The sequence below is a fragment of the Echinops telfairi genome, unplaced genomic scaffold (genome assembly GCF_000313985.2).
Source record: "Echinops telfairi isolate 266 unplaced genomic scaffold, ASM31398v2 ScPeMD7_23;HRSCAF=83, whole genome shotgun sequence".
Taxonomy (NCBI): Eukaryota; Metazoa; Chordata; class Mammalia; order Afrosoricida; family Tenrecidae; genus Echinops; species Echinops telfairi.
Window position 1 is genome coordinate 44,024,961 of NW_022103920.1, and position 26,360 is coordinate 44,051,320.

The following is a 26,360-nucleotide window of genomic DNA, read 5'->3' on the forward strand; positions in this document are numbered from 1 at the left end:
AACCATTGGATTACATTGGGAGTGGGGACAGCAAACACAAAGCCAAAAATGAATGTCAAAAGATTCAATGGCAAATGAAAACAGAATGATCAAACTCGAGAAAAAATGAAGGAGCCGTATCTCCATTTAAAGTGAACTTTTTGGCTGCTGCCCCTGTCCCCCACTCCCCCTGGCTATTTTCTTGTTTTCGCCTTAGGAAAATAATGCTCTACTGGGGTTTATCAGGGGGCTATAAATAGGAAAATCAGACACAGTATAATTCTTAAATACTGTTGCTCAAATCTTGAAAACATTAGGTCATGAAACGAAGGGCAGGCCATCTTATCGAGTCTCTGGCTAGCGTCAACAGTAGCCCACCCCAACGGTGGGCTTTCTTTGTGGAACTAGGCAGTTCTAGCCAAAGCGACAGTGCTTACCCTCATCCTCCCGTTCCTGACTGCGGGCCCGTCTTCTGCCAGTCTCAGCACATACAGATCCATCTTGTACTCTCTTCCTCCACGGATGCTGAATCCAAACCCCTTGGTGCCCTTCTCCATGTCCACAGTGAAATAATCAAAATCCTTGGGGTGGGGAAGAAAGTGAAACAATTGTGTAATATCAGAATATCGATGATCGTCTCTGTTCTCTCAGCCAACATGTTCTCCCTGTGACTTTGTGAGAGAAGCCAGCTGACCTCACGGTCTAGCAAAATGCAAGACAAAACTCCCCATACTCTGAGTTTTGCTTTCTCTGGGCATTAAAAGAACGACAGCGTAGCTTGTTTACTTTGGGATAAGTCAGTTTGCTTGACAAACATGTAATTATCACATGGAGTATAATAGCAAATAAATGTGTCAAACTGTGTTTGTGTGTAAATTACAGGGTTTGCTGAGGAGAGCAGTGAAATTTAGTAGGGTCTTACTTCAGCTTTCTTTGGCACAGACTACTGACTATCAAGTGGAAGTGCAAAATGCAATTTCTCATCTGTATCAATATTGCATGACCAGTATTGCGCTGGCGGTACGTAGTGGGTACTTGCTGGGCTGCTAACTGCAAGGTCGGCAGTTCGAACCACCATCTGCTCTGTAAACAGTTACAGTCTTGGAAACTCACAGGGGCAGTTCCCGCCTGTGCTACAGGGCCGCTGTGAGTCAGCACCAGCCTCACGGCCGTGCGTAGTCCTCAATTTTCACTATCCATCTTAAAAATCCTTGGGGATAAGGGTGCTTTTCAATTCACGATAAAGCACAACATAATCAGAGAGAGTAGAAACTTTACTTAATTTTGATCTTCCTATTGAATGACCAAGGACCGTGATGGCATGGTGGGGTAATCCGTGGACAGCTAATCACAAAGTTGGCGATTCAAATCTACTAGACACTCTGAGCAGGCAAGGTGATTTACCAAACCGCGGAAACCCTAAACAGGGTCGCTCTGAGTTGGACTTGACTTTGAGGATGGGGGTTTAGTTACCAAGTATTGCATAGTTGCTAGATGCCAAGCAAATATGGATCTTCACGTGGCTTGTAAAGGGGACCCTTCCTTTAGGAAATTAAAGCCCAGAAAAGCCCCTCGAAGCTGTGTCCAATCAGGATCCGATCAGCTGTCACCACACCTCCACCGTGTGTGCACGGCAGCTTGGTAGGCAGGTGTTCCCGAGGCTGCACCTGGAAGACTGCAGGCCTGGCCTTATCCTGACACTAAGGGGCTGAGTCCCTTGCCCCATAATGATTTGTAGGGACAGGGCCTTGGATTTAAAATACTCTCCTTGCTGACATTGAAAGTCCTCCGCACTAGCAGCACCTTTGGAGGTCGCAGAGAAGGGCATCTGTGTACTCTGAAAAGGCAAGGGGCCAGGAGGTCGCTTGAGAATCCCAGCTAGGATGCATTCAGGGCATCGTCACTCACCCACTCTGTGTGTCTATCTGTATGTCTGCATGTGTTTAGTGCGTGCACATTTATTTCAAAATGTACGTATTTGTCCAGGCTGTTCAGATGAGGCAGTAGGGCCAGGAGGGAACTCTGTCTCCCCTCGTGGGAGGTCAGGAGCCTGCCCTGGTCTCGGGCCAAGGTACCTGGGGCTGCCTGTAGTCTGACAAAGGGTACTGTCTGGTGTCGGGGGAGTGCTGCCGGTAGTCCAGCATTGGCGGCTGCCTGTAGTCCAGGGGTGGGGGCTGCGCGTAGTCGCCCCCGGGGGGCTGCCTGTAGTCCAGCGGAGGCTGCCTGTAGTCTGTGAAGGGAGGCTGCCGGATGTCTGGTTTCACATCTTGCCTGGCCTTCACCTCTGACCTGTAACTACACAAAAGGAAACAGGGTTCAGTCTGCTATCTCAGCGTTCCAAGGAACCTGGACAACCGCAGGGCCTCTCAGGAGAGTGACAGCTCCTGGTGGTCCTTTTGCACAATCAAGATAATGAAAACATTAGATAGATACTATTTGTAAAGATATCTGACCAATACACACACCACACACAGCGTGCACATTCCACTGACTCAAGAAATCAAGGTACAATTAATGGTTCAACTCAAACTCAGGGGAAAAAGTCTTGGATGTCTTTTCTTTTCAGCCACTCAGACCAGTATTTAGGTCTGAGGGATTAGGACTCTGGGGGGATTTTGCTTTTTGCTTTTATAGAAGCACACTGTATATAGATAGCTACACAGCCCATCTCAGCAAATGAAATCGACAACAATCTCCCCTTAAGCCCTCTATCAGTATGGCTCTCTTTCTTATTAATTCGTCAGATGTCTCACTTTGACTTTGGCGCTTGGAAAAGTGTACATCCACAGCCAGCCCAGGGTGAGGCCCTTAACATCGTCAAGATACCAGTTAGCCTTCACACGAGCAAAACAACTCCCTCGGGCTCTTAACTCTCCTCCTACACAGTCACCTCTTGGCGGATCATTTATAACTTCATGAGAACATGGTTGAAATAATATCTCAATATTATATGTAAAAGAAAACCAACCCCACACAATTGAAGGCTCCTTAGCCTACTCCGGTAGCTCTTTTTGAATACAGAGGTTAAAGGCATGTAAACAAGGTGTAATCAACTACAAATCAAATAGAAAGTCATTAGGCCATTGATAAAAGCCGAAATACATTACTCAGAGGTTAAATACCAGACAATAGCTATTCAGATGATTATTGTGGCCATATGCTTAAAGTGAAGGCAAAAATGATTATGTTCAACAGTTGCTCTAAGTTTATTTCTAGATCTAATTACTAATAAAATCCACACTGAGACCAGAACCAGTTTAGTGTTGCTGTGTGGATCCAAACTGCGCTAAATTGAAGGGAGTTCTCAGTTCCCCAAAGCAGACTACCACATTCAATATCAACGCTTATGGTTTCTTTAATAAGGGAAACAAAGGGAAATGATCATTATGGGTATATTATTGTTGTTAGGTGCTTGACTTCTAGCTACTTATCAACAAGAGAAGGAAACACTGCCTGTTCTTACAGCATCTCCACAATTGTTCCTATGTTTGAGCTCATTGGTGTAGGCAGTGTGTCACTCCATCTTGTCCAGGGACTCCCTCTTGTTTGTTGCCATATTACTTTACCAAGCATGATGTCCTTCAGGAACTGGGCTCTCTTAACAACATGTCCAAAGTCCACGAGACAAAGTTTCATCGTCCTTGCCTCTAAGGAGTATTCTGGCTGTACTCTGAAGACAGGTTTCTTTGTTGTTTTGGCAGCAGTATTTTCAAGTCTTCACCAACCCTGTCATTCACATGAATCTATTCTTCTCTGGTCTTCTTTATTCGATGTACAACTTTTACATGCAGGCACACCTTAGTCGGCAAAGGGACAGTCTTGCATTTGAACACTTTCAAGAGGCCTTGTGCAGCAGATTGACCCAATGCAATGTGTCCTGTGATCTCTTATCTGCTATTTCCACGAGCATTGATTGTGGATCCATGAACGATGAAATCCTTGACAATTTCAAACTTTTCTCCACTTATCACGATGTTGATGTTACCTATTGGTTCAGTTGTGAGGATTTTGGTCTTCTTTACACTGAGTGGTAATCCATCCTGCAGGTTGCTATCTTTGATCTTTAGCAGCAAAGGCTTCAAAGCCTCCTCACTTTCAGCAAGCAAAGTTGTGTCATTGGCCGGGTGTTCATAAGCCTTCTTCCGATCCTGACGCGGTCTTATTGATATAGAATCAACTTAGTTAGTTGTTTCTTACTTATTGCCATGTATTCTAATGAGCTACTCAGGGATTGAAGGCGATTTGAGAATGTATTCTACATATGAATTCATGGAAAATTAGTATGGAGGGTACAAGGAACTGAAAAAATATTTAGCACCAATGAAAAGTTGAAATGTGCGAAGAGTTTTTACCTTTAAGAGTATATGGCTCTTTACTAGCCTTTGATCTCACTGATGCTGGTTATGGTTACAATTATTTTAGAAGAAGCATTCACTTGAATAATTGCCATGAAGGAAATCTAATATTTTTTGTTTTATCTTTTTGGTTTTCTAATTCTAGGTATCTAGTGGCAACATTGAAAGAGTCCATGGGCAAAATGTTGACTGAAATAGGAATCATCCAAAAAATAAAAAATAAAATAAAAAGGAGAGACTATATAGAGTCACTGTACCAAAAAGAAATAGTCAGCATTCAACAATTTCAAAAGGTACAATATGAGCAAGAACCAATGATACTAAAGGAAGAAGTCCAAGCTGAACTGAAATTATTAGCCAGAAACAAGGCTCCAGGAATTGATGGAATACCAATTGAAATGTTTCAACAAGCCGATAAAGCACTGGAAGCACTCCCTAGTCTATGCCAGGAAACTTGGAAGATAGCTACTTGGCCAATTGATTGGAAGAGATCCATATTTATATCTAATCCAGAGAAACATGGTAGAACAGAATGTACAAATTATAGAACAATATAATTGATATAACATGCAAAGAAAAATTTCCTGAAGATCATTCAACAATTATTGCAGCAGTACTTTTACAACGTTCTGCTAGAGGTTCAGAAGAGAATGCGGATCAAGGGATATTATTACTGATGTCAGAGCTTGGCTCAAAGCAGAGAATAGCAGAAAGATGTTTACTTGTGATTCATTGACTATGCCAAAGCATTTGACTGTGTGCATCATAACAAACTGTGGACAGCTTGAGAAGAATGGGAATTCCAGAACATGCCATTTTTCTCATTAAGAGGCAGTTGTGCGAGGAAACTAAGGGCACACACTGCATGGCTTAAAATCAGGGAAGGTATGCATCAGGTTGTCTCTCTCAGCATGTGCAGAGCAAACCATTAGAGAAGATGGATTATGTAAAAAACAAGGCAGCATTAGGATTGAGATAAGGTGATTAACAACAAGATATGCAGGTGTCACAGCTTTGCTTGCTGGACGTGAGGAGGACTGGAAGTACTTGCTGAGGAAGATCAAAGACTGCAGACCAGTATGGACTACAACTCAACGTAAAGAAAAAAAAATCCTCACAACTGGACTAACAGGTGACATCATGATAAATGGAAATAAGACTGAAGTTGTTAAAGATTTCCGTTCTCTTGGATCTACAATCGTCATGGAAGCAGCAATCGAGATCAAATGATGCACTGCAGTGGGTAAATGTGCTGCACAAGACCTCTTTAAAATGTTCCAGTACAAGGCTGTGCCTTTGAGGACTAAAGTGCGTCTGGCCCAAGCCACGGTGTTTTCAATTCCCTCCCATTCAAGTGAAAGTTGGACATTGAATAAGGAAGATCAATGATACATTTGAACTCTGATGTTGGTGAGGGATACTGAAAGTACCATGCAATGTCACACTCTTGAAGTTGTGGTGGGTTTTGGGGTGTATGAAAACCAGGACTGATGAGCCTATAGAGTCAGCAAGTGGAATAAGTATTTTGGGGAGAGGGGGACACAGAGGTGGTGGTAGGGTGAAGGGGTGATGATGTCAAGGAGTCCATATAGAAAAAGAATGCTTGGAAACTGTGGTAGCAAGTGTACAATTCTGCTGGACATGATTGAACGATGGAATGGTTTGATATATGTATTAATCCCAATTAACTAAAAAAAGGAACAGTATTCTGAACACATACACACACAAAAAAACAAGCAAGCAGGCAACCAGCCAACCAGCCAAACAATAAAAAAAAAAAGACACACAAAGAAATCTGTCTTTGAAGAAGTACAGCCAGGATGCTCCTTAGAGGAAAGGACGGAGAAACTGTCTCATGTACTTTCGACATGCTGTCAAGGAGAGGCTAAGTCAAGTAAGGCTAAGATTGCTATAATGAATGGTATGATACTGATATTTTTAGCTAGTTCTTGAATGATTAATCATTTAGGCATGAAGCCTGATAGTGGGGGTAGTCCTCCTATGGATAAAAGGATTGATAAGAGCACTGTTATTATTAGAGAACGATTTCATAATGATGTAGTTGTTGAGGTTATATACTTAATTAATATAATAAAGGTTGATGATGTAAAGATAATATAATATGTGAAGTTCAGTGTTATGAGTGAGGGATTATAAATAATGATAATGGCTATTCAGCCTATGTGGGCAATGGATGAATATGCTCTGATTTTTCACAGTTGAGTTTGATTTAGTCCTCCTCATCCCCCAATTAGGATGGAGAGAATAGCTGAAGTTAAAATAATGGGAAGGTTTGTAGAGGGTGAGATTTGATAGAGGATAGATAGAGGGGTAAGTTTTTGCCAGGTTAAGAGAATTAGGCTTGTTGATAAGAAAGTTTCTTGAGCTCCTTCGGGTACTCAGCAGTGAAATGGGGCTATTCCTAATTTTATTATTAGGGCAATAAGAATAATTATGGAAGTAGTTGTCTAGTTCATTTCTATAAGAGTTCATTGACCTGAATTCATAAAATGTAACAAAGCTGCTATAAGTAAGAGTATGGAGGCAGTTGCTTGAATAAGGAAATATTTGGGTGCAGCTTCAATTGATCATGGGGTGTGCGATTTTATAATAGAGGGATGATAGCAAACATTTATTTTAAGCCCCATCCATATTAACAACAGTCACTGGGAGCTAACTACAGTGATTAAGGTACCTGAAATTAGAGTAATTAAAATAGTAAAGAGGATGCGGGTGTTTATTAGTACGGGAAGGGGTAAACCAACATTTTAAGGGTATGGGCCCAATAGCTTATTTAGCTGACCTTACTTAGAATATGCAGGCGTCCTCAAACCACAGTCTGCAGGCCACATGCGGCCCGCTGAGGACATTTACCCGGCCTGCTGGGTGTTTTTGCCCCGTTTGTTTTTTTACTTCAAAATAAGCTATGTGCAGTGTGCATAGGAATTTGTTCATAGTTTTTTTTTTTAAACTATAGTCCGGCCCTCCAACAAGTCTGAGGGACAGTGAACTGGGCCCCTGTTTAAAAAGTTTGAGGACCCCTGGAAATGGTGTAATATGGTAGCGCAGATTTTTGAATTCCCTAGTTTAGGTTCAATTCCTGGAGAAGGATATCATGCTTGGTAAAGCAATGTGACAGCCAAAAAGAGGAAGACCCTAGACAAGACAGACTGACAGGGTCAGCAATGGGATCAAACATAAAAGCAATTGTGAGGATTGCACAGGACTGGGAAGTGCTTTATTCTGTTGTATACAGGGCTGCTCTCCGATGGGACTGACTCGATGGTACCTAACAACAACAACAACAACAACAACAACAGCAGCAGCAGCAGCAGCAACATCAGGGAGAACACCCTGAGAGTGCATGGTGATAGAAGTGTATGGGGAGTTCTTGGACAGGGATGAGTCATACAGTTCTCATCAACCTTTAAGTCCCCTTTGTTCAGTCCCCCTGAAGAGGTGAGCTAGTCCTTTAGGGAGTGTCCTGCCTCGGACTTCACTTTCTTCTCCAGCTAGTTGTCCACTCAGCTACTAAGATCAAGCTCGTGCATGCTGAGAACTGAATTATTCAAGATACGTTTGAATAAGATCCTTACCTATGCAAATACATGTGTTTAACAAAAGGAATTGAACTGCGGGACATTTTTCAGGATTGGTCAGTTCCTTCCTGGAAATAGCTTGCTTGGTGGTTGGATGTCACATAGCTTTCAGTTACGAAACAGCCACTTTATTTTCATGATCTGCATGGTATTGGTATGATGTATCCAGTACGTGTTTCATTTCCAGCCAAGGATGTTATGAAGGATAGCAAAAACAAGGGTGGAGCGAAAGAGCCTTCTAGAAGATTAAGCAAATGACTAGAAATAGGCAGAGTCACAACTTGCAACAGCCATCTTCTAGGCTCCTGTTCAAACACTCAAGCTTCGTTGTCCAGATTTTAAGTTGAACTGCACCTTGAAGAATGCTATTAGCAAGGAAAACCTGCTTAAGTTTTTTATGAGAATTCCCAAATTTTAAGTGATATAGTGGCTAGGGTAAAACATGCTGCTTTGAGTTTTTGAAACACTTTATTTAAAGAACACTCAGGGTTCTTTAAAGAAAAAAAATTCTTATTACGTTCTCATTAGATCATTTACTTAGGAAAGATGGTCGTCAATTATACCCTTCATAGTAATGAATGCCATTATTAAAGAAGCTTTTGAGTTGATAAAACCAGAGAGTTAATGGTTACTTCTAACGAATTTGAAAAGGCTGTGAAACAGTTCCAGAACTCAGAGCTGCTGGCCATGCCGCAGGGGAGTTTAGAGTGGGACTCCACGGCATGGGAGCGCATCGAGACTCCTCCCATTCTGTGAACAGCCAAGTGCACGGAAAGTGGATTATTGCAGATGTGGTCAGGTTAAAATTTAACACCTTATTATTTGATCTCCTCTTTAATCCATTAAAAATTTGTTCTAGTTTTTAATATTTTCTACTTTCTCTTCAATTGAGGTTTTTCTCTGTTTAATTTTGTTATTGTAGTTTTGTATGTTTTGCTGTACATGAAATCTAGGATAGGTAAATTTATAGAGACAGTAACCGATTCACAATGCTTTAGCAATATCACAGGGCAGGTTGGCGGGTAATGAGGGAGCTAATAATAAGCACAAGAAAGAAAAAAATCCTCTAAAGTTGACTGTGGGGATGATTGTGCAACTCCTTGATATTATTGAACTTCTGAATTGTATGTTATGTAAATTATATGCCAATAAAACTGCTAAAAGAAAAAACACCCCACAAATTAGAGAAGAATCCTTTCCCCATCCTTGAACACCTGAAGTTCCGGGTGAAGTCCGTGAAAGAAGTCAACCCTCATGCTCTGCACTGACCTTACCATTTAAAAGCCGTCCATCAGCCTGGGGACGTAACTACATTCTCCTTTGCTAGGGAAGGCGAACTGTCCCGTTTATACTTACCTCTGGAATCAGTCTCCTGCAGGGTTAAGCAGATGACTAGGAATAGGCACAGTCAAAACTCGCAACATTGGTCTTCAAGGCCCTCATTGGAGTGAGTATATTACAGAGTGGCCCTTTGTAACATCAACAAATGATTCTCTTAGATTACTGCCTTATTTACGCTCATATTAAAATTATTTTATGTTCACTGTGTATGTCCTAAAGGATGTTGGGGGACAGCAGCGTGAAGAGAAAGGAACTGAGAGGAAATTGTACTGCGTGCTTAGCGTACAAGCTGCTTTGAAGTCATTTCTAGAGAGATCTAGAAAAAGGCAAAGTATTTTTCCTTTGATACTAAGGCTACCTCTAAAGATATAGGAAAGTGTTTCTGGTATCTGTAAGAGGGCTGGATTTCAGTCATACGTGAATGAGCTACCCACCAACAGTTTTCCAGTGAAGCCAGAGAGCCAGTATAAGGCCCTAGAATTGGAGTGGGTGCTTGTAGATTTTTCCTATTATTGGAGAAAAACAGCTAAGAACTCTGGGCAAATGTGAGAGTGATTTATAAAAATTTGGATCAGCTAGAACTGTTAATTCCAGAGTAAGAAAAGGATATATATTGTAGTCAGGAAGAAAAACAAATCCACAGCACGTGTGTTTCTGCGAGGGGGTCAAGGTGCCCCAGCTACGAGTCAGCAGCAGATGGGACATGATAATGGCCTCACCCAACTGTTGTTCTCCCCCTGAACTAATACACCTCAAAGCTGCAAGCAACTGCCTTTGCCCAGGGGAGTCAGACTCTGGAGAGACGAGGAGGCAATAGTGGCTAGGAGTGGCATCGGGAGTGGCATCGGGAGTGGGGGAGTCAAGAAGAAGCGTCTCAAACCAGGCCAGAGACTGCTGGGGTGCTCGGGTTCTTTGTGCGGAGTCAAACCGAGTCCCAGGGAAGCCGGTCCCATCTGTTGAAATAACACGGTGAAAGCTAACACTTAGGGGCCTTATTACTGAGGCATCCAGGACGGACTCTTCTTATAGCGTGTCAAGTTCTTACCTCTGAATCCTTGGCTTCCTGGGACTCAGTCTCTTCTTTCCCTGGCTTATGTTAAACACCCAAGCAGCTGAGGACAGCAGGCATTTACTGTTCTAGCAAAGCAATGGGGAATCAGAGCAGGGCAAGGCTTTATGGAAATGACACCGGTGGCACAGGGAAAATATTTGCTTTTCGACCATGTGAGCGATGGAGAGTGCTGGCAATCAACCAGGGTCTCACTTCTTCTTCCTCAACATAGGAGGCAGGAGATGGGGAGCAGATGTTTAGATAAAGATGAGAATCATGAACAGATCAGTGAGGGTTTAATGTTGAGAGATTCCCTTGGGAAAATCACCTGGAAGCATATCTTTCTCTCTGGCTTTCATGGCTAGAGATACCCTGTTACACACAAGTCACAATAAAAAGATAATGTGGTCTTTATATGCAATCCTTAAAAAAAAAAATCAAAGTGCCTTATTCACATGACTGTCGACTGCACCCTTAAACCATATACAGGGAATGGAAGGCCCTTGTTACATGGCAGGTAGAGAGATGCAAGGAATCCCTTGGTGGGGCCAACGGTTAACATGCTCCATGATTAACCTAATAGTTGGAATTTGGGGTTCACTCAGAAGCACCTTGGAAGAGGGGCCTGATGATCTACTTCTCAGAACCCGGCCACTATGGCGCACAGTTCTACTCTGACCCTCAAGGAGTCTCCACGAATCACGGCTGACTCAGTAACCACTGGCAAAGAGGACGCAAGATGATGGCAACTCTGAGCAGTACCAAGGGCAACGTTCACTCATTCATACCTCCCACACCGCCTACAGTTTGCCCTCTCCACAGTACCATCCTTCTCTGAGCCACTACATGCATGGCTCACTGGACCACAGGCACAGTCTATGAACTGCTTTCCTGTGTTCTCTCTCAGCAACCTCTGTGTTCTCTGTGGGGCTGTGCAAGAGATCTTTTTCAAAAAATAATTTTATTAGGGGCTCATACAACTCTTACCACAATCCATACATACATCAATGTGTAAAGCACATTTGTACATTCATTGCCCTCATCGTTCTCGAAACATTTGCTCTCCACTTAAGCCCCTGGCATCAGCTCCTCATTCCCCCCCCCTCCCCCTCCCTCATGAACCCTTGATAATTTATAAATTATTATTTTGTCATATCTTGCCCTGTCTGATGTCTCCCTTCACCCACTTTCCTGTTGTCCGTTCCCCAGGGAGGAAGTCACATGTAGATCCTTGTAATCGGTTCCCCCTTTCCAACCCACCCTCCCTCTACCCTCCTGGTATCGCCAGTCACACCACTGGTCCTGAAGGGATCATCCGCCCTGGATTCCCTGTGTTTCCAGTTCCTATCTGTACCAGTGTACAGCCTCTGGTCTAGCCAGATTTGTAAGGTAGAATTGGGATCATGATAGTGGGAGTGGGGGGAGGGGGGAAGGAAGCATTTAGGAACTAGAGGAAAGTTGTATTTTCAATCACTGCTACATCGCACCCTGACTGTCTCGTCTCCTCCCTGAGTGCAAGAGATCTTCTTGAGAAGTAAATCCCGTATTATCACTCCTCTGCTTCAAACCCTTCAATGACCCCCACTATAGTCATTTGTCCCTTCAAGTCCATGATATGTCCTACAAAACAGTAATGTTATGTGACTTGGGAATTATGCCAACACTTGGGTCCTCAGGCTCCCGGGTGTGGGAGCTGCGGCTGCTGGAGTGTGGCAGATCCCAAGGTGGGTGCATCAGGGGAGCCTATGCAAGCTCTGAAGCTTCATGAAGGTCACCGCAGAGCCGATCCTGGTTCAGACCAGGGCAGTAGGGAAGCAGTCCCAGTGACCTGGTCCCCTCAGTCCCGGCTGGGTCATTTGATGCACATTTTCATGGGTGGGAGAGTCAGAGTGGGTTTACTGTTAAATTGGGCTGTGGGTATCTCCTGGAGGGGGTGTGTCAGACTGTGGACATCTGTGTGGTCAGACATTGCCCAGACAGATGTTATACAGCACATGACTGTATAGTGAAAGATAATGATATATATTGTGGCTACAAGGCCCTTTGGGGCTGTACCCTCATTGGATACACCTCAAATCTTGGTACCCATCTTACCCTACATTAGTCTTATTTCTGTGTTTCATACTTGCATCTTCCTTCCTCCCCAAAGGATTTTATATATGCTGTTGGTCTGGACTCTCTTCAATATGCTAACGCCAACTCGCCCTCGGTCACCCATCATTACAGGACAGAGACGAGGTCTTACTCACTGGTACAAGCATACATACAACGTAGACAATCTCACAATCACCCAGATTCACATGGACATGTCCACTGTGACCGTTCCTGTACCTCAACTCTCTCTATCCCTGCCTCTCCTACCCCTCAGAATGAGGAAATCTAGAGGAAATATTACCTATTTTCATGTCCTTGCAGCTGAAGCGGCTGAGGAGGAGCTGGCTGGGCGACCGGGCTATTGGGCGTGGCTGGGCTGGGCTGGGCCAGGGGACTCTGCTGGGCCAGCGGGCTGTGCTGCTGGGCCATGGGGCTCTGCTTCTCGGAGCTGGGCGCCGACGCGGGGCTGTTGAGCTCTGTGATGGGGAACCACAATTAGGGTCAGGTTGGCAGTGGAGAGAAGGCAAGAGGTGGCAAGTCTGCCTTCTCAGGGACCCAAGGTGTCGATGACTTCAGGTTTGATTCAGTTTGACGACAGCAAGTTAAACTTACCACGTTTCAATCCCACGTCCAAAATTAGCATTCTTACTTCAATCCTAATTATAGGCAAAGAACGTGAGGAAGAGAATCTGCTATTTGGTTACAAGAAAAGATTGCAGTTTTTTTAAAAAGCCCGTTAAAACGATTAAAAAAAAAATCACAACTAAGCTCTGAAAGAGTCTTCTGCCAGCTCTACCTGCTGAGAAGAAATGTCCTGGTCTCTGTTTTGGTTGTCACGAGAAATCTCCCCTGCTTTCCAAGTCTGAGAAGGGACCACGTGAAATACATCCTTCTGGAGGTCCCCCCACCCCCATCCCCTTATTTGCCTTAAAGCCTCATACCCCCTCTACGTCACGACTCTCTAGAAAGAACACAGGGAGTTCTCTAAGTTGTCCTTGGCTAAAACGGCTTCTAGATTGTTCTTGTCACAGCATCAAATTTTCAACTGAAACCATCTGCACAGGTGGGAACAACTGTTGAGGCAACGCATTGCAACTGGGGTCACCGAGGAGCATGTTGGCTTTAAAAACACAAGCAACTTTTCATTGCTAATTGGGTCAAGGTTTACAGACCAGATCAATTTTCCATTCAACAATTCAGATATATTTGGTGTCATCTCATCGACGGCAATTCCCACAAGGAACATCACGCGTCTCTTACTTGCTCGCTGTGTTTCTTGAGTGTTTCCCCTTGTTCCCTAACCCTTCTGAACTTTCTCCTGGGGTGAATGCTGCCCTATTGATCTCAAGTGGCTGCTTATTCTATGGTATCCATACCTCATTGGTGTTTTGCTCCCCTATTAGTTGACTGAAAATGGACTCACTGGGTGAGTTCATTTTTTTAGTGAGCGAATTTTGTGTAGTGTAAATCTCCATCGAATGTTTATACACCTTGGTACCTGCTGATCACAGGTCTTTTCAAAAAATGGTTCTTTTCTTTTTCCCTCTCCTTCATTTTGGGAGATAAGAGATGAACTCAAGTAATATTTCTGTTTAAACCCCTCTCCCCCTCACCTTTCTCACAAGTCCATTTCCCTCCCATTGTATCAGGGTTTCTCCAGCTGGTCACTACTGATATTTCGTGCAGGGCATTTTTTTTTTCCCTTGTGGGGAGTTATCCTGCAGCAGCTCTGACCCCCACCCCACCAGATGCCAGTGGCACCCTTCCAGAGATGTGATACCCGAAAAATGTCTCCGGACATCACCAAATGCCCCCCGGTGATATTTTGTTGTGAACCATCATGTTCGATCTTACTCGTAGCAAGCCTTGTAGGAGAGAGCAGGGCTGCCCTACAGGGGTTTCTAGATGGAAATCTTTGTGGGAGAAAATCCTCAAGTCTTCTCTGGGGTGGGTTTGAAATGTGGATCTTTTAAGTGAGCTCTCAGGTGAGCACTTAAACCACCAAGCCACCAAGGCTCCGCTGGTGGAGACCTACTCTTTTATACCTGAAGTCTGGTGGCTGCATGCCAGGCAGTCCTCAGATGGAACCAGGGCACTGAATGGAACAGAGGGCATCAAGTGACGGGAACCCAGCCCTTTGTCCACCTGACCAGGGGGCTCTAGGGACTGGATTCTTCAACCTCCCTGTGTGTGCGTCGGCAGCAATAAGCGGCAGTGGTGAATTTTCGGGGAGCTGGAACTCGGGATTCTGTAACTCCTTACAGGAAGGAAGACTGAGTTGTGATGTTCACCAACCTTCAAACCTCAGGGGGGAGTCCTTGCACAGAGGAACACCAAAGGCTAAGTGTGGATTTTAAATTCTTGTCAGATGCAACGTTTTCTAGATGAGCTCTCTTATATCACAAAACTTCCTCAAGCTTTTCCAGAATCAACCTGACTTTGAAGAATCCTCTAGAGCTTAACTGTTAACATGAATAAGTTGGCTCTCCCCCACCCCCACCACCATTTGCAACACGATCATATCTGTTGAGTAGCTTTTGGCTTAATATAGAGACCACCGAGGATGATGGAATAACTCAGTGTCTGGGGCGTCACAATATTTAGCCTGTTGTTGTCACACTGTTTGATCTCAGAAAGAAATTAGTACTGAATCACCTGGATATGGGCTTCAACAGAGAATGACGTTTTCACGATAGACAAGGTAATAATAAACCCTGGCAGTACAGACCCACGGCCAATGGCAGCGAGGTGGAAAGCAGGACCCTAGCAGGCAGGCTGAGCACACCCTGATGGGCGTGTGGGTGCGTTTGGCTGGGTGCGTATGCCGACCCCTCAGATCAAGGCTGGCTCAGGCACTCACCCTCCTGAGGAATGATGCGAAGGGTGACGCTAAGGCCTGCGTCCTTGATGAGCTTCACGATGTCTGCATGAGGCATGCTGACGATAGACTGGCCGTTCACCGCTAAGATCCGGTCTCCCACCTTTAGTCTGGCACAGCGGTCGGCAGGACTGCCATCAATGATGCGTCCGATTTTATGGGGTACAGCTGAAAAACCCCGACAGAAATAGGTATCAGGGGATGTTACCAATAAATGTTCTATGCTTATTGAGTTCCTTATTCACATTAGTCATGGTTGTAGTTTGAGTCCCAGCCCGCAAAGGAAATGACGTCCTGTCCGAATCCCTTCTCTCTTCAGTAAGATTTGTTATTTTAAAATCATAGTCGCTCTCCAGCGTGGCCCTGTGTAGACTGTTGAGACTAGACGTTTGAAATTGAAGTCTTTTGCCATAATACGCTTATTTCAGACAAACAGACTCTCAAACTTTGGGCTGCATCAAAATCACCCCTATGAGGAACCACACGGCTTTCTGGGCCTTGCCCCTGACAGGCTGGATCGGAATGTCCAGGTAGGAGACCGTGTTTCCAGATATTTGAGCAGCTTCTCAGGAGATTGCAAAACATGACGATCTGAGAACCACGGACATAGAGCAAAGATCTCAAGTTCTGAACCAAAGAGCTCAGACTCTGGAGACTATGACAGACAGTTAAAACGTCTACATAACAAGTGCCGGAACGTGATGTGTGCCGTTCTCTACTCTACTGAGGAGAAAACAGGAAAGGAAAACATAGATTAAGATTGGAACTTCCCACACACTTACGGAACTTTGAAGGATGATGTGGTTTTAAAATCTTACTTCTTTATTCTCATTTAATCTACTAAAATTTGCTGACATATTGCTAATATCTGATATATAGTGTATTTCATTAAACCTAAGACACCATTGGTAATAATGTAGATCTTTAAGTACCATTAGAAAGAGATAAAATACCTCTGTGGATTAAATATTGATACTTCACTAGTTATAAGATGTAGTCCAATTTAGACATGTTAAAATTTTGAAACAATGTATATTAGAAGTGATGACATGTTACATATATATTTTTAAAACAACAGACAGGTATTTTATAAGTTATCCTTATTTATATATATGGGAAGGCACATAGAAGCATAGATTTGTCTAGCACATTGACTCTTGCTCAATGTAAATTTCGATTGCCTACATAGATAACTATTTGGGGGCCAGACGCCAGTAGTAGACGAGCTCCCTGACCTCCAGGAGCTCACGATCCAGAAACCTGTTCCGTTTCTTTTCTCCCTCACAGCAGTAAGCCCTGTCCAGGAAATCACATGCCAATGGCTCTTTTCTGGTGTTCCCATGAGAAGACAGACATCTGCATCGAGAGGCAGGCACAAACTGCCGTTTGTTATAGTCCCAAGGTGTCTGTTCCTTGACCTCTCTATCTTGTGTATGTGTTAAAGGTAAAAGCAGAACATCAGCTAATAACTATGCTGCAGAAGGGCGGTGAGTTAATGAACTGGTACCTTGTTCATTCAATTGTGAAAGCTCATGGATATATCTAAGACTACTGGCTAAACTTGTGTCCTTGAAGGAAACTTCTCCTACTGGAAGTTCAGACACAATTTTATTTACCACAAACCCGAATGGCTGTAGTGAAATAAGAACACCTTGCTTAGAGCAGCCTAATGATTATCTTTGGGTCTCAGGCCAATATGTTTTCTAAAGAGGACTATAATAAGAACTCATACATTTGTTGATTTTAAAAAAGACACAGGTATCAACCATAATCAGGGTACGATTTTGTTGCTGCTTCTGTCTCTTTTCTTTATGAAAGTTCTAAGTCATTCAGTCACTGGCCCTGTGTGACTTACTCTGTGGCATCTGGACAACTACCTAACTTCCTGGAATTCCCATCTACAGGAAAATTGTGACAATGATATCTTTGCTCTTACAGGGTGGTCATGAGAATTAAATGAGTTACCAGATGGGAAGTGACCAGACCAACGCTTGACACTCACAAGTGAAATCCGAGCATCAGCCAGCATTTTGCTACGATTATCTTTTGAATATTTATGATATCACTGTGTGTGTGTGTGTGTCTACAGATAGGTATATCGAGCACCTGTTGGAGTTACTTGTGCATGTGACAAAACCTGATATATTGCTAAAAGGGAAAGAGCATTTTGCATGCTACAGGAAGTTAAGAACACTAGCCCCCAAGAATCAGTACAGAAAAACAGTTTCATTGAGCAGAGATATGTGTTTAGGGGATTAGATGAACACTCGGTGAGGCCAAGAAATCTGTTTGTTTGTCTCTACTTTCACAAAAGAGCTACTGCAGGTCTCCGGAGAAAATGCCAACTTATGAGCAAAAGATCATGATACAAAGGGAAAGCGGAATAAAGATCTCTTAATTATCCACACTGAGACACACACACACACACACACACACACACACACTCCTTGCATATCAATTGAAAACTATCAACAAATATGTTCTTTTCTATGTCTTATTGAATACTTTCATGAGCCCATTACTGCACCAAGTGGTATATGTCTATGTAAATGCATACAAACACACACATATGAAGATGCTTCAAAAGTTAGTGAAAAAATCCTACTATCTTTCAATTTCATTTTTGCATGAACGTTTCCAAGCCCCAGGTAGATACTTCTTTCTACGTTACTGGCCATATAACCTAATTTTTGAAGGTACCACGGACAGCGCGAGGAGCACACACCAGAAAACGGCTTTGAAAGGACAGCCAGAATGCTCCCTGTGAGTGAGGATGGCGAGCCTTCGTCTTGCTTGCTTCGGCCATGCTATTAGGAGAGACAGGTCCCTGGAAAAGGACAGCAGGCTTAGAAGGGCCGTGAAGACCCTCAAAGAGAGGGTCTCACACAGTGGCTGCAACCACTGACAGGCTCAAACACCAATCGTGAGGATGGATGTGTTTGGCTCGGGGCCCAGAGCCACTCTGAGTTGGCACGAGTTGTCAGCACCAGCAACAACAACAACAACAACAACAACATGATCTTTAACAAACCACTTGAGGTAGCTGATCTCGTTGCAAGCTTAAAGTTGAGGAAACTGAGACATCAAGAAATTAGTTATTTGCCCAAGGTCACATGGGTCAAGAAGTGCTGAGAGACCCAGAGCGTCACATTCCATAGCCTTTGCCCTTAACCACCGCACACGGCTTCTCTTGGCGTTACCGTCTCTTCTCTTTAAGACATCACTTGTGTTGTGGGCACCCGCGCTTTTATGCAGTGAGTGCAGCCTGCCTCGAAGCAAGAGGTAGAAACACTTCTCCGTGGCCCTGCTCCAGGGCTGGGTGGAAGTCAGGAACTTTGCTTGAAGTGAGTTGCTTGTGGCAGCGGTCTACTGATAGGTGAAGACTTAAGAGGAGAGGAAGAGGGAGGAGAGAAAAATTGGACAGGTTCTCAGATCCCTTTTAGTCAGGACTTCACTTTATAGTGTCACCTCTTTATTGGAAGCAATTTCTTTGGGCATTAGAAACACTTGCATTTGAAATGAAAATTTAAAATATATTTTAAAACACTGTAAATGGTTTTGGGATGGTTTAAAGTTTTGAATGATTCATGTTTTTGCTCCCTTCCTTTATTGTGGACTATTTAGAATGTACTGGGCCTAAATTCCCAAATATTTCAACATATAGAATTCTTTCTCGCACAGCTACGCACACATACACATGCACATGCAATCTTCTATGCCCCAAATAATAAAAACAATAAGCTAGTGGTGATGAATTTCCAGGTTCTGAGCAAGGCACCTATTTTAAATCCTACACCAACAGGCTGAGGTAGCTGTGCAAGTGTAATAATCCTGTTTATTTTAATGAAGAGCAAACAAACAAACAAACAACACAGCACACACTCATGCCTCTGCCAGTGTAGCTGCACCCCCGCTTTTTGATCCCTGGGAGGCTGTGAGCAGTGAAGTAGAGGACGGAGGGAATGACGGGTGAGACTTAGTTTCAAAAATCATCATTTACTACTTGAGATTTCAAGATGAAAGCTTCCATGTAAACAGAACGCTCTATAATATTATCATCTAAATTGTTGCTTGTTTATGCCGATATCTCTTCGTTTCAAGGTCATTTGAATTTTATTAGGGTATTTAGAAGAACAACAGAAATAATAGAAGGAAAACTGAAAAAAAAAATTTCGATGGGAGCCACACAGGATAATGGAGTGGCTAACATACACTAAGATGAGCACATGATTTAAAAATGTATGTTCAGTAATTGAAAGTACCTGGCATGGTTTCATTACAATGAGCTTGCTTTAATAAATTTAAGAAAGTAAATTTCATGTATGTACCTGAATAAAAACAGTACTTGAAATTCTTGGCAGCTGAAGGCAGACTCACTTTTTCTCTTCCTGTATTTTCCCTACATATATAAGTATGCTGACTGTTGATGCACAGCACACCATTGACAAGGGGTGTGCTGGAAGAGGATCTCTAGCTAAAAAAAAGAGGCAGGGCCATTTGCTCAGTGAGAAGGTCTACGGTGCTTCCTGTGCAATGCTAATGGAATTACAGAGCAAGGAAGAGGCCCTGACCTTGGTTTCTATTATGGGGATGAATGGTGCTCATTAATTCCATGGGAATGGATGACTAAGGTAACTGCTGGAGCGCAGTCCATTGAAACGGCATGCCTTGCAGACATCATCTGTCAGGCAGCAGCATAAATCAGGCCTTTGGAACAGTCTTCTTGACACGGTGTGCTTACGAGACACTGATATTTGGGAACGTTGTAATATGGCATGCGGCGTTGGATGCACTGGCCTTGGGGAAGGGGATGACGTGTCACGAGCTTGAGATTTCTCTTTAGTTACAACTCACATTAGTTATGGAAAAGAAATGACAATGGATTGGATTGCCTCCCTTCAAAATACGTGCTGTCAATCCTAACCTTATGCTGGTGTTTATAATTCCACTTGGGAGTGATTTATCTTTGCTATGGTAATGATACAGGATTAGTATAGGGTTTGTCTTGAGTCCATTTCTTTTGAGATATAAATGACATTATTTTTAATAAACCAGCAGAGGAGAGATGGGGTAATATAGACACCAAGATCCGGAGAGCACCCAGAAGCAGAAGCTCAGAAGAAACAAGGACCTACCTCCTGACGGACACAGAGGAGCCCTTCCCCTGGAGGGGGGTACAGGCTTTCTGCTCCTGTAAAGATTTAGTCTCAGAAACCCACAGAGGAAGCTCTCCTCTGTCCCAAGGGGTCACTGAGTCAGAACGGGCTGGATGGCAGGGAGTTTGGTTTTTGTAAATCAACTCTTTTAGCACTGCTTCATATACAACTCTATCTTAACAAGAGTATTCTGAGGCAATCTGTTGGACTGGATGCTCTTGCAATTAGTCCTAGAAGCCTGGATTCTCTAGGTCTTGCACACTGGGACGAGAAGCAATGCTCATCTCTCCTTGCTGTTGGGTGGCTGCGTGGCCCACAGGGCAGTGTGCCCAGACTCAGCTATGAGTTTGTGCTGAGTTCTACCATGGGCCAGCCAGTACCCATCAAGAAGATGGGGGTGGCCATCTGGAGGAGTTTCCGTGCTCTGAGGTGGATTCTTTCTGACGTTTTTGGTAATGGATACTTCTGAAATTTTTGGAACTGAAGGGGTGATTAGGTTTCATCTTCTTTTGGTGTGCATGTGGGGAGCACATTTCTTGGCTTTATATGTATTTCCTTGAAGCTCAAATTTGTGGCTTGAATGGGATGACACAAAATTGTCTTTTTTTTCAATAACCAGTGAAATTTACTCGGTTGGGGCAAGAAAATCAATGGCTACAGCAGTCAACACATGTCTGCATAGTGTTTTCTTTGTAGTAGACCTTAGGCTTGGCCTAGTGGGGGAGACAACAATGACCCAGCTTGGCACCTGCCCTCAAGAAACTCACAATCGAGTTGAGGATATCAGAGATCTTTAAAGTACCCTTAAGACCAAAGTGACAAATCTATGGTGAAGAAAGGAGCCCTGGTGGTGTAGTGGTTATGCATTGGGCTTCTAACAGCAAGGTCAGTGGTTTGAAATCACCAATTGCTCTGTGGGAGAAAGATGGGGCTTTCTACCCCTGTAGAGTTACCGTCTTGGGAACTCACAGGGGCAGTTCTATAGCATCACTATGAGTCAGCATTGCCCCAACGGCAGTGAGTTAATTTGGTTTATGGTAAAGAAAACACACAACAAGAGGAGAGAAAAAGACAAACTGCTTCTGGATGTGGATTCCGTGATTGCTGAGGAAAAGGAAAAGTCTTTCAAAGAGAAGGGAACATAATTATAAGTAGGCTCAGGGGCAACTCCCTAAGAGCAAAACCCAAGGCGAGGAAAGAGGGCTGTAGCACTTTGAGAAGGAAGCCAGGAGAGCTGTTCTGAAGGGGGTGGGGCAGCGTGGTGTTGGAGCCTGGGCTACTTCCCTGAGACCTCTGATAGGGTGCCTTCAGCTCAGCTCCTATGGATGGAGACAAAACATGTGGAAATGATGGGAGGTTGTCGTAAGAAATTTATTTTTAAATTCACAGTGAAGATTGCGAACCTGCTTTTCTCTCTTTGGAAACCCGAGTCTTGTATTACTCTTCTGATTTTCCCATATCCCCTTCCTAGACGCTCCACACCCATTCAGCTAAAGACTGTCCTTTGGAATGAGGCAGAATGTCAGTTGAACGAGCTTTTCTTGGTCATGTGAGGGTGGAAAGATGAAAAGGAAAAAGGTGTTTCGAATTCAAAAAAAGTGTGGTAAAATGAAAAGGCAGACTGTATGCCTTGTTTTCCTCCAGGAGTCTGTGAAAGTTAGCGTTCCAAAAATGAAAAAAAAAAAAGTCTTCTCTGAAATTCATAGCCAAGTGAGCTGCAAGACCCCAAACTGAGCAGCTGGTGTTTTAAGGACTGCAGCTTCACAAAGTGCACTCCCCCAGCACCCACGAGTCATTCTCTTGTGGGTGAACAGCTTAGTCACCCTCCAGTTGATAACAAGCAGATGGTCAGACAGGAGGAGGAGAAGGGGGCCCATCACCGGCAACTTGGGAGCCCATCTGAACTCATGCTTCTAAGGGCAGACAGCACCATTTAGAAAGTATTAACTATATGGCTGGGGAGAGAGAAACACTTGTCAGCTATAGCTTGCTGTTTCTGTTTTTATTGGGCTCCCATTTAAAAAATCGCATAGCTGAGTGCTGAGATTGAACGGGTAATTGAAAGAAATGTGACCTCATTAGGAGTTGTAATTACTGATACATCTATTTGATGTAGGGGAAGATCTATTTGAGAACAAGAGGATGGGTTAAAGTGGTCTTATTGCTTTTGGAAGATTTGATGGCCTCCCATAGACACAGGGCTTCAAGACTGTGCAGCCGTGCAACACAGGGCCCTGTGTTCAGGAAGGCTGGGTAGCGCCTGCATCATCACCTTGTTAGTAATTGGGAACAAGGGCCCATTTTTCCACTTTGCAATGAGCCCTGCACTTTAGGTAGTCTGTCTAGAAAGATGTATCTCTAATATATTTCTGTAATCACTCATTGTTTCTAATATCTGAAATGGGAGGTATAAGGGAGATTGGTTGTTGTTGTTAGAGGCTACTGAATAGGTTCCGACCCATAGCGGCCTTATGCACAGCAGGACGAAACACTGGTTCTGCGCCATCCTCACAGTTCTGACTGTTCCATTGCTGAAGCCACAGTGTCCATCCATCTCCTTGAGGCCCTTCATCTCCTTAGCTGTCCTTCTATGTCACCAAACAGGATGTCCTTCTCCAGGGGTTGATTGAACCTGACAATACCTGCAGAGTATGTAAGAGGAAGTCTTGCCATCCCTGCCTCTAAGGAGCATTCTGGCCACACCTTTTCCAGCACCGATAAGAGGGGATACCCAAGAAAACCAGGAGTTGCACGGGGTGGCGTGCTCTGAGTCAGTGTATCCAGTGGCATCACCCGGGAAGGTTCTTTCTGGTCACAGTGAATTCTTTTTATAAAAGCAGTTTCACTCAAACCTCATTTTTCTGTGATGGCTGATTTAAGAGAACAGCATGCAGCTGTGAAATTTTGCTTCCTACTTTGAAAAAATGCCACAGAAACTGTTGCGATGTTGAACACAGCTCACAAGGACCGCATTATGGGAAAAACTCAAGTGCATGAGTGGTTTCCTTGTTTCAAAAAAGGTGAAATGTTGATTGATGACAAACCTCATCTGGACATCCATTAACTTCTCAACATGTCAACTTGTTGTGCGAAGTTCATTCCACCAGGTCAGACTCTTAATCAAGCTTCTTATTTAGAGGTTCTGAAAAGATTGTGACAAAAATAGTGCGTGACAAAACAGCCCTGATTTGTGGCAGATGGGGGACTGGTTTTATTACCACGGCATTGCACCTGCTTATGCAGCCATCTCCGTGTGCCAGTTTTTGGCAAAAAAACAGCATGTCTGTCTTGCCCCACACACCTTACTCACCTGACCTCATTCTGGGTGACTTCTTTTTGTTTCTGTGAACGAAGAACGATGTGAAAGGATAACGATTTGATGCCATACAAGAGGTGAAGAAAAAAAGCGAGGGAGGTGCTGGCAATCATCCAAACAGATGCGTTTGAAAGATATTTTTAAGAAAGGAATCGGAGATTTGACTAATGTATTAAGTGTAATGGAGAGTACTTTGAGGTACTAAGGTTGTTTTGTAAAAAAAAAAAGTAAATACATAGTTTTGAAAAAAATCTGTTTTTTTTTTGGCAGGGGTGGTGGTGGTGGATAGTCACTTGTATGTTTACTCTTTGGCAGTCCATGGTACTTTCAATATTTTTCTCCAGCACAATAGTTCAAAAGCATCAGTTCTTCTTTGGACTTCTTTATTCAATGTCCAACTTCCACATACTTATGAGGCAATAGAAAATATCATGGCTTGGGTCAGGCACATCTTAGTCCTCAAAGTAACATCCTTGTTTTTCAATACTCTAAAGAGGTCTTGTGCGGCAGACTTACCTAATGCAATACGTCTTTTGATCTCTTGACCACTGCTTCCATAAACATTGATAGTGGATCCAAGCAAGACAAAATCCTAGAAAACTTCAACCTTTCGTCCATTTATCATGATGTTATCAATTTCAAGGATTTTTTTTAAAAACAGTAATTCATAATCCACCCTGAAGGCTGCAATAATTGATCTTCCCTTGCTCCTTGATCCATACACAGGTTCCACATGAACACAATTAAGTGTCTTGGAATTCCCATTCTTCTCAAGACTGTCCATTGTTTGTTATGATCCACATAGTCGAATACCTTGGCATTGCCAATAAAGCACAGGGAAGCATCTTTCTGGTTTTCTCTACTTTCAACCACGTTGCATCTGACATCAGCAATGACATCCCTTTTTCCACATCCTCATCTGAATCTGGCCTGAACCTCTGGCAGCTCCTTGTCGATGTACTGCTGCAACCATTGTAGGGTGATCTTCAGTGAAATTTTACTGGCATGTGATATCAGTGATATTATTCTATAGTTTGAGCATTCTGTTGGCTCACCTTTCTCTGGATAGAGTACCAATATGGATCTTTTCCAGTCAGTTGGTTAAGTAGCTACATTTCAAGTCTTTTGGAATAGATGAATGGTGTAGCCAATGCTTCATCAGCTTGTTGACACATTTCAATTGGAATTCCATCAATTCCTGGAGCCTTGTTTTCGGCTCATGCTTTCAGTGTAGCTTGGTATCTCCTATGTCATTGCCTCCTCCCTCTGCTGCAGTCAACTTAATTTCTGTGTATTCCATTTGACAAGTCTGTGTGCATAGTCAACAGCTGTGCTGTTAAAAGAGGTTATTTGCGATGAAGAAGTCATTGGTTTTGAAACATTCAGTATACAACCGGCAGCTTCATTTCTCCCAACAAGACCTTATTTTCCAGCCACTATTCCTTCCTCTTTGTTTCAAACTTTTGCATTTCAATCACCAATAATTATAAATGCATCTTTATTGCATGTTTGATCAGTTTCCAATGAAAGATGTTGAGAGACCCTATAGGATGGAGGATTTCCAAGTCTGCAAGTTTGTATACAAACCGACTATCATGTCTGTTTCTGTGGAGTTGCTGTTAACCCTCTGATTAACAACAGAGTGCCAAGACCACTGTGCCACCAGCATTCCTTGATAGATGATATTTTGGGGCAGTGACCTATGGCTCTTGTCTTTGTAACTCTCACCAAGTAATTGGATGGGTACATGTCAACAGAGGTGGGGATTGGTCAGTTTTTTCATGCCACTAGGTTTAAAGTGAGCCAGTATTTTCTATTAGTCAACTGATAATTTATTTATTATATAGAGGTTATTAAATGTTGAATAAAAATACTAGATTATTACAGAGAACCAGAATTGTGTAAAAACTTCAAAATTCAAAAGTCAACTGATTATTTATTATATAGAGGTTACTAAATGATGAATAGAAAATACTAGATTACTACAGAGAATCTGAATCAGAATTGTGTAAAAACTTCAAAATTCACATGGTGCTGAGGGGGCAAAATAAACAGAATGCAGTGCTATCTTTGAACTCTAAAGTGTCTAGCCTGTAAAGTATGAATGCCCACCTTTTTTGTTCACTTATTATCAGCTCATTGGATTATGAAATGGAATGAGATAAGCTTGCTAACATTTTACTACCACCCATTTGAAACTAGAAACACCTTTTGCAATTTTAAATCAGTTGCAGCAATCAATATTTTGGTGTCCTGGCTAAATCTGGAATCAATAGGAACAAAAAGCCAAATAGTTTATGTATCCAAACTTTAAAAGTCGGGTTGTTCCCTGTAACCCTGACAGGTAAAGTCACGGAGGACAACTGTCGTCTTTGCTAGTCATCAGAAGATGTTGTGAAATGACATTTAACCGGCCCCAGATATTTGGCTTAAACATGTTCAATACAAGCACACATGGGCCTCTTCTCCCCCTCTCTGCTGCCTTTCAAAGCACACGAGAGTTCACACCCATGCATGCACTTGGCTCTCAGGGATTGCTCAGCAGGCCCAGCAGAAATGGCTGATAGCTACAAGCAGGTGTTGCTGGCCAG

The 26,360-nt window shown here is 43.2% G+C and overlaps 1 protein-coding gene across 1 annotated transcript in view; it reads right to left on the reverse strand.

The window, feature by feature from the left end:
* MAGI2 (membrane associated guanylate kinase, WW and PDZ domain containing 2) overlaps window positions 1–26,360 on the reverse strand; it is a 1,552,529-nt gene that overhangs the window by 130,186 nt on the left and 1,395,983 nt on the right. The window contains exons 17-20 of the mRNA XM_013004634.2: window positions 15,280–15,465; window positions 12,721–12,895; window positions 2,055–2,274; window positions 417–560 (exon numbers count right to left, since the gene is read on the reverse strand). Coding sequence (XP_012860088.2) covers window positions 417–560; window positions 2,055–2,274; window positions 12,721–12,895; window positions 15,280–15,465 — 725 coding nt within the window. The remainder of the gene's footprint in view (window positions 1–416; window positions 561–2,054; window positions 2,275–12,720; window positions 12,896–15,279; window positions 15,466–26,360) is intronic.